At 32.8% G+C, this 13,024-nt stretch overlaps 2 protein-coding genes across 2 annotated transcripts; one reads left to right on the top strand and one right to left on the bottom strand.

Moving 5' to 3' along the window:
• The first annotated feature begins 3,331 nt into the window (after nucleotides 1-3,331).
• LOC105796904 (sucrose transport protein SUC8) lies at nucleotides 3,332-5,880 on the top strand. Its single transcript, XM_012626743.2, has 4 exons — nucleotides 3,332-4,786; nucleotides 5,252-5,315; nucleotides 5,414-5,457; nucleotides 5,567-5,880. The coding sequence occupies exons 1-4, from the start codon at nucleotides 3,578-3,580 to the stop codon at nucleotides 5,744-5,746; spliced, it is 1,497 nt and encodes a 498-aa protein (XP_012482197.2). The 5' UTR covers nucleotides 3,332-3,577; the 3' UTR covers nucleotides 5,747-5,880.
• Nucleotides 5,881-7,676: 1,796 nt separating this feature from the next.
• On the bottom strand, nucleotides 7,677-9,797 carry LOC105796905 (probable N-acetyltransferase HLS1-like). Its single transcript, XM_012626744.2, has 3 exons — nucleotides 9,496-9,797; nucleotides 9,104-9,237; nucleotides 7,677-8,790 (listed from the first exon to the last, which is right to left on the bottom strand). The coding sequence occupies exons 1-3, from the start codon at nucleotides 9,679-9,681 to the stop codon at nucleotides 7,911-7,913; spliced, it is 1,200 nt and encodes a 399-aa protein (XP_012482198.1). The 5' UTR covers nucleotides 9,682-9,797; the 3' UTR covers nucleotides 7,677-7,910.
• Nucleotides 9,798-13,024: the final 3,227 nt, after the last annotated feature.

Genomic DNA, 13,024 nt, shown 5'->3' with positions numbered 1-13,024 from the left:
GGAGTGGTGAACCAATTTGCGAGACTATGTACAAGAGTCTCATTGGTAGTCTGTTGTATTTGATCGCAACAAGACCCGATATCATGTTTCTTTGTTAGTGTGCTATCGAGATACATGAATTGCTGCAATGATCAGCACTTTCAAGCGACTAAAAGAGTGCTAAGATACATCAAAGGCACCATTGATCATGGTGTATTGTTCAAAAAAATTTGAAAACATGAAGGCGATAGGCTATGTTGATAGTGGTGAAATTTGGATCGAGTGATGACATGAGGAGCACATCCGGATATGCATTTAGTCTTGGCTCAAGCATGTTTTCTTTGGAGTTCTAAGAAACAAAGTCGTGGCACAATCAACAAAGAAGGTTGAATATGTTCTTCTTTGCATCTCTTTGTAAATCAAGCCATATGGCTTAGAAAATCTTGGTGATTTAAACCAAAACCAAAAAGCAACAGAGATTTATTGTGACAACAAATCTGCTGTTGCAATTGCAAAAAATCCCATTTTTCATGGTAGAACCAAGCACTTCAATATTAAGTTGCATGTTATAAGGGAGATGGAACAAGCTCATGAAATCGAGCTGATTCATTGCAATTCAGAAGTGCAAATTGCTGATATCTTCACAAAGGCACTCAATGTGTCTAAATTTGTTAAGTTCAAAAGGGAATTAGGTGTTACTAGCATGGAAACTAAGGAGGAGTGTTAAGTTTAGTTCCCATGCAAAGGTGGCCATGCACGAGATGCAAAGGTGGTCATGCTCGAAGAAATAGCAGCAAGCAGTGATGCCATGGTGTGCAGCAACTGAAGTTTGAAGCTGCCAATCCACTTGCTGTTTTTAGTTCCATTTTGATTGTTTTGTAATCTAGTTCATGTTGAACTAAGTAGGTAAATGTTTTGATATTGATTGACTGAAAAGTCAGCAATGCAAGTTGTACAAGCTAATCTTGTAAGTTTCAATGCAAATTAGTGGAGTTAGGTAGTTGATTAGGTGATCACTTGTTTGTTTTACTTGTTGACTGAAATATGTAATGGCTTAATGCCTTGTTAGAGCGTTAATGAAAAATATCAGCTTATTTTTCATTCAATCTTCCTCTCTCTTTTCTGTTATTCACTAGCTAGTTTCATTTTCTGTTCTTGCTTCTGAGTTTGTTTATTCACCAAGGTTCGAGGCTTGCTATTCAAGTAAGATACAAAACAGCCTGTTATTGTCTCCTTGTTCCAACACAACTGTACCCCATAACCCAGCAGCCCGATGAATCCCGTATAAAGCCTCCACCAACTGCTGCTCCTGTGGCATTATTAACTCCACCATCCTTATTAAACTTGTGCCACCGCTCGGAGGCTGACATCATCCTTAGCCTCTGTCGAGTTTTGAGCTTTGCTTAAGATTGGGTCTTTGATGATTTAGGTTCGGTACCATTATACATGAGGTTTATAGTTTTATTCTAGGATTAACTTATTTTAAAAATTATAAATAATATTAAATATGAAAACACTATCATTGCAATATTTGCTTTTTTTTTTTAAATTCATATTATTCTTTTATGTCTGATTTCTCCATTCAACTCAATTAAAAAATTATTAAAATTCTTTTCATTTTACAAAGTAAAAAAATGCTACAATTAACTGTTGGAAACGGGATTCTATGTGATTCGAGATTGCCTGTTTGTTAGATTAGCGTGGTTATCGGTAATTCCGAAGCAAGTTCAGGATGCTTTTTTCTCTCTTCCACTTGACGAGTAGTTTCTTTGGAATATGCAATATATTGTGGTACAGAGTATTTGGTTTGGCAGACTCTGTTTTCTATAATATGTTGGTTGCTTTGGAAAGATTGGAACTCATTTGTTTTTTCTAATAACCATAGTTGTGTTCAAACTTGTGGTTACAAGTCATTCTTGGGCAAGGAATTATGCAGAATCTGGTTCGAGTTTGTTTCAGCCAAGTCCTATGCTCACGTTGTTGCATTAGACTTGACTGGAAAGGGGTTGGATAAAACTTAACACGGATAGTGCGGTCTCAGCCAACAGTCTTTCTTCATCCATTGGAGGTGTATTTAGAGATTCAGATACTAACGAGTTATTATGTGGTTTCTCGATGGCTTTTGGTAAGGATTCTGTTTTCAAAGTAGAAGCAAGATCAATCTTAAAAGGTTTACTTCTGGCTTGGGAGAAGGGTTTTAGATAGATAAAGTTGAATGTGATGATGCGCACTACAGGTGGAGTTACTTTTGTTTGGTGGGGAAGAAAATAGCAGTTCAGTATAGTTACGATTGCTACATCAAATTCCGAGAAGGAATTAGAGAGCAATGATTCATCGTATTCTAAGAATTCATAATGAAGTTATCTATCATATGGCTAAATGTTATACTTCTGGAGTTTCAAGTTTATTGTTATCTAACTTAACTCTGTCGATATAAAATTAAGATATAATTGGTTAATGTTTTGTATTTTCTAAAAAAAAATGCTACTATTAAGGTGTTTTCTTCTTTCACATTTTTATATAAAATCTAAAAAGATATATATTATAAAAATTGGAAGAAAAAACATAATAATCTTCTCCGTTTCATGTCTACCCTTTCAACAAAAGCTTTATAATTTGCTTAACAACTCTAGGTTCCTTACCTCTGAAAGGCCAATATCTGAAGCTAGGGTAAGACTTAGGGCTAGTACTTTCTTTATTACCCCCAAAATCCAATTGATTATCCCATTTATTACTATCTTTAGCAGCCTAATTATTTTTAAGAAAAGGAAACCTATGATCTTAAATTTAGCCCCCAATTCCCTTCCCCCACTCGTCCAACTACTCAAAATTAGCCGCGTCTCCTTCTTTTTCGCTACAATTAATTTTTGATAAAAATCAATTACTTGGTGTACTGTGAGATACATATGCAACCATTTTAATTTTTAATTAAGATTAATTAATTGTGGATGCCACATGTATTTTTAATTAATTTTAAGCGTTGGTTATTAATTAATTGTGTGACATCCAAAAAATACCAAAAAATAAAATAAAATAAAATAAATTGATAGACAAAACGGGAAAGATATATTTATGAGTTCTTTCCTTTGCCCAACCTGTTACATTTCTATATCTTTCCTTATATGTCACAATATTTAATGTCTTCTCTTAGAACCATTCTAATTCACTATATTTTTAAGCGTTGGTAATCTCGCAGATAAGGAAAGTTAGCTATTGGAACCAAGAAATATGTAACATGATATCCAATGTATTAACACGTTGGAGCTTCATCCACAGCAAAAATACAGGTCTACTTTCCTAGTAAATCACTCTAATTATTTAACCTAAATTAATCACATTTCTTTTTTAATAAATCACTCAAATTCCGTTGTCTACCTTCAAGCATTTGCATTTGATGCTCAGTAATGACACAACCATTACAATGTTTTCGGTTTAACCTATGAGAGAGAGAAATGATAGTCGAAACAGGAAAGATGTATTTATGAGTTCTTTCCTTTTCCTTAAACCATTCTAATTGATTATATATTTGTGTTGGCTGCAGTTTTCAGTAAATCAAATCACCCATCTTTTGTTTTAATAGAATTGAAAAATAATCACCATGGAGACTGGCGGAAACGGTCCCCCAAAGCCGATATGGAATATAGTGATGGTTTCGGCTATTGCCGCCGGGATTCAGTTCGGATGGGCTCTGCAACTTTCTCTACTAACCCCTTATGTTCAAACCCTTGGTGTTCCTCACGTTTGGGCGGCTTTCATTTGGCTTTGTGGCCCCATCTCTGGCCTCCTCGTTCAACCCATTGTAGGCTACTTCAGTGACCATTGCACCTCTCGTATCGGTCGTCGCCGACCTTTCATTGCTGCTGGAGCTTGTTTAGTTGCCATGGCTGTTTTCTTCGTTGGCTTCGCCAAAGACATAGGCCATCGAGCTGGTGATTCACTGGACAATCCCACAAAGCCTAGAGCCGTTGCTGTCTTCGTTACAGGTTTTTGGATCCTTGATGTGGCTAACAACATGCTACAAGGTCCATGTCGTGCTTTTCTGGCCGACCTTTCCGGAAATGATCATAAAAGAATGAGGATCGCCAATGGTTGGTTCTCTTTTTTCATGGCTATCGGGAACGTTTTAGGTTATGCAGCTGGTTCCTATTCCGATCTCTATAAACTCTTACCTTTCACAACAACAACTGCCTGTGACGTTTACTGTGCAAACCTCAAAACTTGTTTTATCATTGACATTGTTTTTCTCCTATCGGTGACTATAACCGCGATTACCACTGTGAAAGAGACTCCATTAAAGAGTAACGGATCTCTAGACGAAGGCGAAGGAGGATCATCCGAGCCTTTCATTGTTGAGATAGTGACGGCATTCAAGACCTTGAAAAAGCCAATGTGGATATTGCTTCTCGTGACTTGTCTTAATTGGATCGCCTGGTTTCCCTTCTTGTTGTACGACACTGACTGGGTGGGAGTGGAGGTATTCGGAGGGAAAGTGAACGGAAGTTCAAGTGAACAAAAATTGTACGATGATGGAGTCCGAGCTGGTGCGTTGGGTCTAATGATAAATTCTATAGTGTTGGCGTTTACGTCGTTGGGGTTGGAGCCTGTTAGTCGCTTGATTGGAGGAGTCAAGAACTTGTGGGGGGTTGTCAACTTCATTTTGGCTGCAGGCTTGGCCGGGACCGTGTGGATCACCAAGGTGGCTGAGGCTTGGAGGGCTAAACAAGGACCCCAAATCTTGACTTCCCCACCGACCAACGTCAAAAGCTTTGCCTTGGCTGTGTTTGGATTGTTGGGTATTCCACTTTCGGTTAGTTTCTTTTCTTTTTTTCCCTTACCTCTTAGAAAAAGAAAAGAAAAGAAAAAACATATTAATACTTCTATAAATATAAATACCATAACGTGAAAAATATCAATTAGCCAAAAGAATATTTCACTATTATATTATAAATATTTCATTGTTAAAATAAAATTTTAAATATTACATATTTAAGGGTTTGAGAAATTATGAATAAATTGATAAATATTGTATAAAATATGTTAGAATACTATCACAATTAAAAAAATCATTTTAAGAAATTTTATAAAAATAAGAATTATAATATATAATATATAATATAAATATGCATTATACTATAGTTAACTTTATGTGTTTTTAAGGTGTTTTAATTTTTTCTAAAACCCTAAAATTCTATTATAATTTTGATTAAAATATATTCTTTAGTTGGGTTTGGACTTGAAAATAATGAATAAATTTGATGTTTGGTTGATGCAGGTAACATTTAGCATTCCATTCGCATTGGCATCCATATATTGCGCTGATGCCGGCGGTGGTCAAGGTATGTCATAGTGTTGTTAGTTGTTGGTTGATACCTGATGTATTTGCTATCTTTATTTAGGCTACCAACTAATTTTGATGGTCATCTGAAAACTTCAGGTCTGTCATTGGGAGTACTAAACTTGTCGATAGTTATTCCACAGGTAAAAAGCATCATATTCTTCATTATTGGGATAATTTTGCTGTTGATATAGTTGTGTCTCAAAGTAGCACAAATGAAGTGCTTTCTTATTGATTTGGTAAATGTGGCAGATGTTTGTATCAGTGATTAGTGGACCGCTTGATGCAGCATTTGGTGGCGGAAACTTACCAGCCTTTGTGTTAGGCTCTATTGTGGCAGCCATTAGCGCTTTGTTGGCAATTTTTGCGCTTCCCAATCCCAAAAATCAGCTCTCCCTCAACTCTGGAGCTGTAGTGGGTGGAGGCCATTGACTGCTCACCATTTCATTTTTGTTTGCTATAAACTTGTGCTATTTTGGATAACTGTTAGTAGTTGTTAAGCTGTTAGTGATTAGTTATATAGATTATAAATTTTCTAATGAAACAAGTTTTATTGAACAGAGTATACAAGGTTTCTCGGTTTCTATGAGTATCTCTCTGCTTTCGTTCTTTCTTCACTTCCATATTTATTTCCTGTTTCTTTGTATTTTTGGTTTTATTGCATGTTTGAGGCTTGGTATTCACTAAGTTTAACACATATTTATACACTTCTATTTTTTTAATTATTGCTTTTTTTTCTTTAATTTGGTCGGCCCTTTTATTGTTATTTCTTAAAAAATTTAAATAAATAAGAAAATATAATTTCACTAATCACATTTACTAAAATTTCAGCATAAAGTTATTTTATCTAAATAATATCATTTAAGATAATTATTTTGTAATTAATTTGAGAGATTGTTTTAGTGTTTGAAAGAATTTCACTAATCAAAGAATTTACCATGGTTATTTTATTATGGTATAAATAGTCATTTAGCCATTGAACTTGTCACTTTATTTCAAGTTGGTACTTATGAGTTTTTTAATCCCAAGTTGGTACCTAAATTTTTATTCTGTCAAGGATTTTGGAACTTTTTTTTTTTTTGTAACGGTGTAAGTTTGATACACGTTACACTTCTAGATATTGTAAACATTTTTTTGGCACAAAGACAAGAAATAATTATGGCCAAGTAAAGCTCATACAAGATTTAGAAGCAACTTTTAGCTCAATGGAAAGTCTCGCTCTTTAGATGGAGATTGTTTGCTTGTTGTAGAACAATGTTAACGTCCACGAGAGAGATTTATTATCTTCAAAGGGTGGCTGAAGTTTCCATCATAACTTAGAACATCCTATGATGGTGTTACTCAATTTCATGTCAGTGCTCAACAATGTAACGTTATGATAGTTCTGAAAATTGGGAGTATAGCACAGAGGATAAGGATACAGTCAAAGAGATTGTTGGTAAATTTGAAACAATGGAAAGATTGTTGGGAAATGTGTCTATATTGTAGTAAACATATAATAATTTTCCATGTATTTGAATGATTGATAAATAAATAAAATTAATTTCACATTTATTTATTATATATTTTGTGTTTTTTGTCTTTCATGTTTTGCATACATAACGAACTTGTGACAAATAAATATTAACTAATTGATTGTCTAAGTTCACTTGGAATCGGTTAGAGAAGATAAGTTTATCTCTCTTCCTACGGAAATTCCACTTATATAATAGGATTAAATTGTTAACTAACCTTATTTTAATTAAACAAATCTTATTTTACTTAAGTTAATGGGCATATTATCATGTCGTCCACTAACACACATTTAAGTCCCCAAGTCACTTACTAATTAAAAATCTAAAGCGATTGGACTTTACAATTTAGTCATTGAGCTATAATTAACCACAATTTCGACTAAATTAACTATCTAAATTCCAATTCATCTATACTTTAAATGTTTACGGACTCGATTAATGAAAACGTGATTTCAAAACTATTTTTTCGGACACCACTAAAAATTAGATTGTTACAAAAATTATAATACTATCTTTTGAAATATATTTTTAAAAAATAAATTGACCGTATCTCATCATCTGGAATATTTTCTTTCCATGTACGTTTATCCCAATAGTAAATGCTTGAAGCTAAAATTTTTGAAACTTGTCCAAACCAAAAGCCACAGTTTCCAGTCAATCGTTATCTTTTTCACAGCTAAACTTAGGAAATCATTGATTATTGAATATCCAAAATCTTTGCATGAAATGACGAGCCATTTAATTTCTTCAATCAATCTTTGTATAATTAATCGGTCAAGATGAATGAACTATTTTATCATCCAGTTGGCTTAAACTCTCTCAGAGCTCTTGATATGTATATTGAAGACTTTTATTGATGAGCAATATATCAAATACATATATTATTATGTAATCCAAAAGTTTGACCGACTTGAAAGTTTCATCCAGCATACAAATGAGAAAAGTAATGGCAGGCAAATTAATATAACAAAGTACAAATTATAATAAACTTCTAAGTTTTTTTTTTTTTTTCTTTTTCTTTCGGAAAATCCCACAACTAAACTAACATATGTTTACATTAATTTTGTGAAGAGTGAGGAACCCTAAAAGTCTCTAGGATCAACCACCACATTTCCTAGTTCTCCCACCATGCCTAGCTCATCTTCATCGTTGATGGATCCATTCACTTTCTTCAAGTACCATTGATCTTCGATTCTGGACATAGATGAGTGATGTGGAACATGTTCCATTAGAGGATCAGAGACACCTAACTCAGTTATAATCACCTTGCAGTCCTTCACATTCTCAGCCAACCTGGATGCAAAATTCCATGCAGATTTCATCAGCTCCTCCACCCTCTCACCTTCTCCATGGAGTCCATAAAGAAACAAGAAACCAAATGGCTTCTCAAGTGAGTCACATATTGGGATCTTAAGGCAAGGGAAGATCTTGTCTCTTGCATGGCTCAAAGTTTCATGAAAAAACTTCAATGGATGAGAGTACTTTTTTATATGAATCTTGTAAGCTTCACATGAGTTCCATATACTAAACATGGCCCAAGAGCTTGGACTTGTACTAATAATATCTTCATTCTTCATCTCTTTACTATGCAAACCTATCCATTCATCTTGTTTGAAGTAAGATACCCATGTGCCAAGGCTTTGCTTTTCCTTGAGGATTGCATCAATGTCAGCCAAATCTATGTCTTTGCCTCGAAGCTTGTGATCATAGAAACAAATGGCTTGATCTATATTCAACTTCTCTACTTTAATATCTTGTGATGCACCCCCATGATCCATTCCAAAATTGATTGGTTGAACAAATATGACTAATGAGCTTAAGTGTCTATAATTACATTTGGTAGTGAAGAGATTTGTAGAGGCAACATTGTTCTTTTCTGTTGCTAAGAATGTGTAGTGTGCTTCATTGTTTATCAACCATTCTTCCATTGCTCTCACAAGCTTTAATCCAATCCCCATTCGCCTACATTTTGTTTAAATCTACTAATTAGTTGCCAAAAATAAGGGTTTTGGTGGATACATTTAGGGGGAAAATATCATTAATCTTGACATATCCATGTATTTCATGTGAATAAATTTTCTAAATATATTCAAAAAGTGAAGGGAAAGATGGAAAAAGAAACCCTTCAATTTTTGTTAATTATTTCATAGATATAAGTAGTGTTATGCCTTCAATTAAGGACAGATGATGAGGGGGAGGTTTGCCCTAAAGGGAAGATGATCATAAAGGAGCTGAGAGAGAGAGAGAGAGAGAGAGAGAGAGAGAGAGAATATACCGATGTTTTGGAGACACTCGAAGGCCTAAAATGCAACCCAACTTGATATTTTTTCCCCCAAATTTGGTCCCCACATGCTTGATGCAGCCCCGAATTACTCCGACAAGCTCCCCATTTTCGCGCAGCACAGCTACCTGTAGGCCATTTTTTTCAAGCACATCAGCCGCCAATCGCTATATAGATCATCGACATCAACAATGATCTCAATGGGGACAATGGCTTTCCTTAAAGAAAAAAGTAAACCAAATACAAGGAACATCGACAAACCATTAGAAACAGAAATGTTTTTTGTTTCTTGAGAGATAAAGAAGAAACCAAAAAGAAAATATTCAGCTTAGCTTAGCTAAGCTAGGGTTATGTACATATGTTTTTGGGAAGTCGACATCACTCACCAGCATAAGATGGAGTGGATAGAACCTAATTCTACACAAAGGGTCACCCATCATGTTTGTAAAAATGGAGGTCCCCTTATTATTAGACCCTCTTTCACAGTTTCTCTCAAGCTTCCCCACCATTTCAATATCTCTGTCATCATCAAATTCCCTAACAAAAACCTTATCTCCTACACTGTCATCCATTTCTCTCCTTTTGTCTCTAAAAGAAAAAAAAAAGTTTGGATTTCAGCCTATAAGGTGGGATATAAATATAGTAGAAGTTTACAGTAGCAATCACTGGATCTTTCTTGAAATGGGCTAACTGCCACAAACACCCTCACTTTCAATCTTTTATAACTCCCTTTTTTTCCCAATCCTCTCCATGGTGAGTTGTATGAGCTCCACATCATCAGGTTGCGTGAAAATTTGATGCATCTTTTCATGATATAATATCTTGTCTTTTAAGTTTTATAATGGGTCACTCAATTTTTAACACGTTTTACTGAAGTATTGACGGTACACACTAAATCTTGTCTACATCATATTTACACAGTCATTCAATTTTTAAACTACGTTCATTTTTGTCATCAAAAAATATTTTTTTAAATCTTGATCTGGGTAAAAGATAAATGATTAAAGTGAAAAGGCGATAACAACTAAAATAATACATTAAAATTTATCATATTGTACTTGTTTACCCACTTTTTGAAAGTTCTAAATTTCTTTAATTTTTCAATATTGAAATTTAAAACATCAAAATCAATTAAATAAAAAGTTGAAATTTTGTTATCTCTCGTGTTAGCCGATTTGTTACTATAATATTGAAATTAATTAATTTAATCTCCTTTTGTAATTTAAAATTATATTTTAGGGTTCCAATTATCCTTAACAAAATCAACTCAAATAACTCATATTTAATAATTGTCTATAAAACTTAAATTTCTTTTGATTATATAATTTGAATACTTCATGTTAAGCTAAAAGAAAAAGAAAAATCCTTACCATTAATTAAATTTATTGCTTATTCTTCGTTTGGATAAAGGAGTAATGCAAATAATTCTAAGTTTTGTTTGGCATCAAATATAAAATTATGGAAAACTCTAAGTTGATAGTTTGTAAACTTACAAACTGTCTTCAGCCAGTTGATTTTTTTATATTTTTAATTTTTAATTAAGTTTAAAAATATATTTAAGAGTTAAAATTAAAAATATATTTAAGAATTAATTAAATTAGGTTTTGGGGACTATGATTTATGAGTTAAAATGATATTTTAACAGTTAAGTTTTTAGTAGAATCAATTTTTTATGTTTTATTTTAACACTTTATAATAAATTTTCACTTATAAAAGCAAGTGGTAATTTTTATTAAATTAGTTATCTATATTAGCATATTATCTAAAATTTTAAGTAAAATTATAGCTATTTCATATAAGCAAGCTTGTTAATTATAAATTATTAAATAAAAATGATCTTAATTAAAATATTACTTCAATAAAATGTTTAAATTTCACATAAAAATCTATTAATTATATTTTATTAAATGAAATAATCTTCAATGAGTAGAATTAAAGATATCAAATTAATAAACTATCAAGTTCCCTAATTAAATATTCTAGTTAGAACCTCGCTTTACTCTTTTTTTTTTCAATTTGATGTTAGACAGATGTTTGAATGGAGATTTGGACAGAACCATTTAAGCACATCAACACATGAAACAAAGCAATAAGAGAAATAAAGACAAATCCAAAATGTGAGTCAAAAAGATAAATAAAGAGAGAAATAGCACACGATATTTGTTAACGCAGTTCAAATTCACCAATCTACCCTCCCTCAATGAATAATTGCAACCCTAAAATTGAAGCCAAATTGTTACAAACCACTCTCCCCAAATACCTCACATTACATACTATATCTCTCCATAAAAATCCCTAAATAAGGAACAACTAAATGCACTCTCAATTAGGTAATGAAGAAGTCGATCATCAGCCTATTCATAAGCTAATAATACAAGAGTCTCTTTAGTGGTGTTTTGATAGATTTTGAACTTTCATTTAAAAGCTGAAAGTATCTCGTTCATTATCTCCTCTCATAAAAATCTTTACATCCAAGTAAAACATCTAGCTTGGTCTCCAAGTAAAAGGATAAGCATGCTCGATCTTCTCAAACCCTCCTCTCTTTTTCTCCAAGTCAATCGAAAAGATAAAAGAAAATACTCTTTCCATGGTGTAGCACAAAATTCCCCTTTCATTGCTGTTTAGAATAGCTAAACATTAATTCATAGTAAAAAAATTCATAGTAAAAAATGCCAACACTTGAACTTATATATCTTGAGCTATCCTGAAGACATGTTCAAATTATTGTCTAGACATGACCAACAACAAATTCAAGGGAATGTTTGAAAACATGAGATGAAACTTCAGAAACAGGACAATTAAGGTCCCAATAATTCTACTACGAATTCGGAATATTAGAAATTTATAAATCGATTAATTAAATTTAAAACATGATGTGGATATGATTTAGAGTGTACAATCAGCTGTCGTTAATAATTTAACCTTTGAATGACTAAAATGAAAACATTCTAAAGATTGAGTGACGAAATTATAAATTTTTTTATGACCAAAACGAAAACACCCTAAAACTTAGATGACTAATCAAGTAGTTTACCCTTTATAATTTACTGAATGAATGAAAGAAAGGGTGCAGGTGGCAGTGTTTCAGAGAGAGCGAGAGAGATAGGGGTTTGGTTATATAGCAAGGACAATAAATGTTGAAGTAGCTACATGGCCTGCACCGCAAAAAAGGAACATTATTGTCATCAAGTGATTCGTTGAACTTTGTAATCATTCACATGTTTTTTGTATATATGTCGTCATCCAAAATTTGGCCATTTCCCCAATTTCCTGCGTTCAAATTTTCAAGGACACCTAAATCTATTACTTATCATATATTGCATAATAATATAATATCTTCATATATATGTATATACACTCTAGTTTAAGAAATATATTGTTTTAAGGATATTATTTGATATCTTGATCTACTAGAGTTGTTGCGTATATATATATTCGGATTTGGTTAATAATTAATTTCACGTTATTTGTATTTATTGTCAATAGTTTAATGTCGTATTAACATTTTCATACAATGCTTTCTTCGAGGAAATTTCTAGCTTGATATAAATTTTCCTTAATTTTTCATTGGAGTATTTTTAGTGAAAGTCTTTCCTAAAAAAATAAATATTATTTGATACATATTAAGGGGAACTCAACGAGACATCAGTCGAAATCACGTGTCGTTAATGAGATTCGAGATTTTTTGAGCTGTGACTGGGATACCAACTTAAAACATGTGGACCGAGAATGCAACACACTGGCTAATTGTTTAACAAAAACTGCAAAAAAATGGGCATTAACATTTAGTGTTGATTTCAACTCCTAATTTTGTTCTGAATGTACTGCATGAAGATTTTAATAGTTTATCTACTACTAGTCTAATTACTATGTAATAGTATGTACTTCTCTTTTTTTAAACAAAAAAAAAAATGA

This window comes from Gossypium raimondii, chromosome 3 (genome assembly GCF_025698545.1).
Source record: "Gossypium raimondii isolate GPD5lz chromosome 3, ASM2569854v1, whole genome shotgun sequence".
Lineage (NCBI taxonomy): Eukaryota > Viridiplantae > Streptophyta > Magnoliopsida > Malvales > Malvaceae > Gossypium > Gossypium raimondii.
This window is presented reverse-complemented; position numbering and strand designations above follow the sequence as displayed.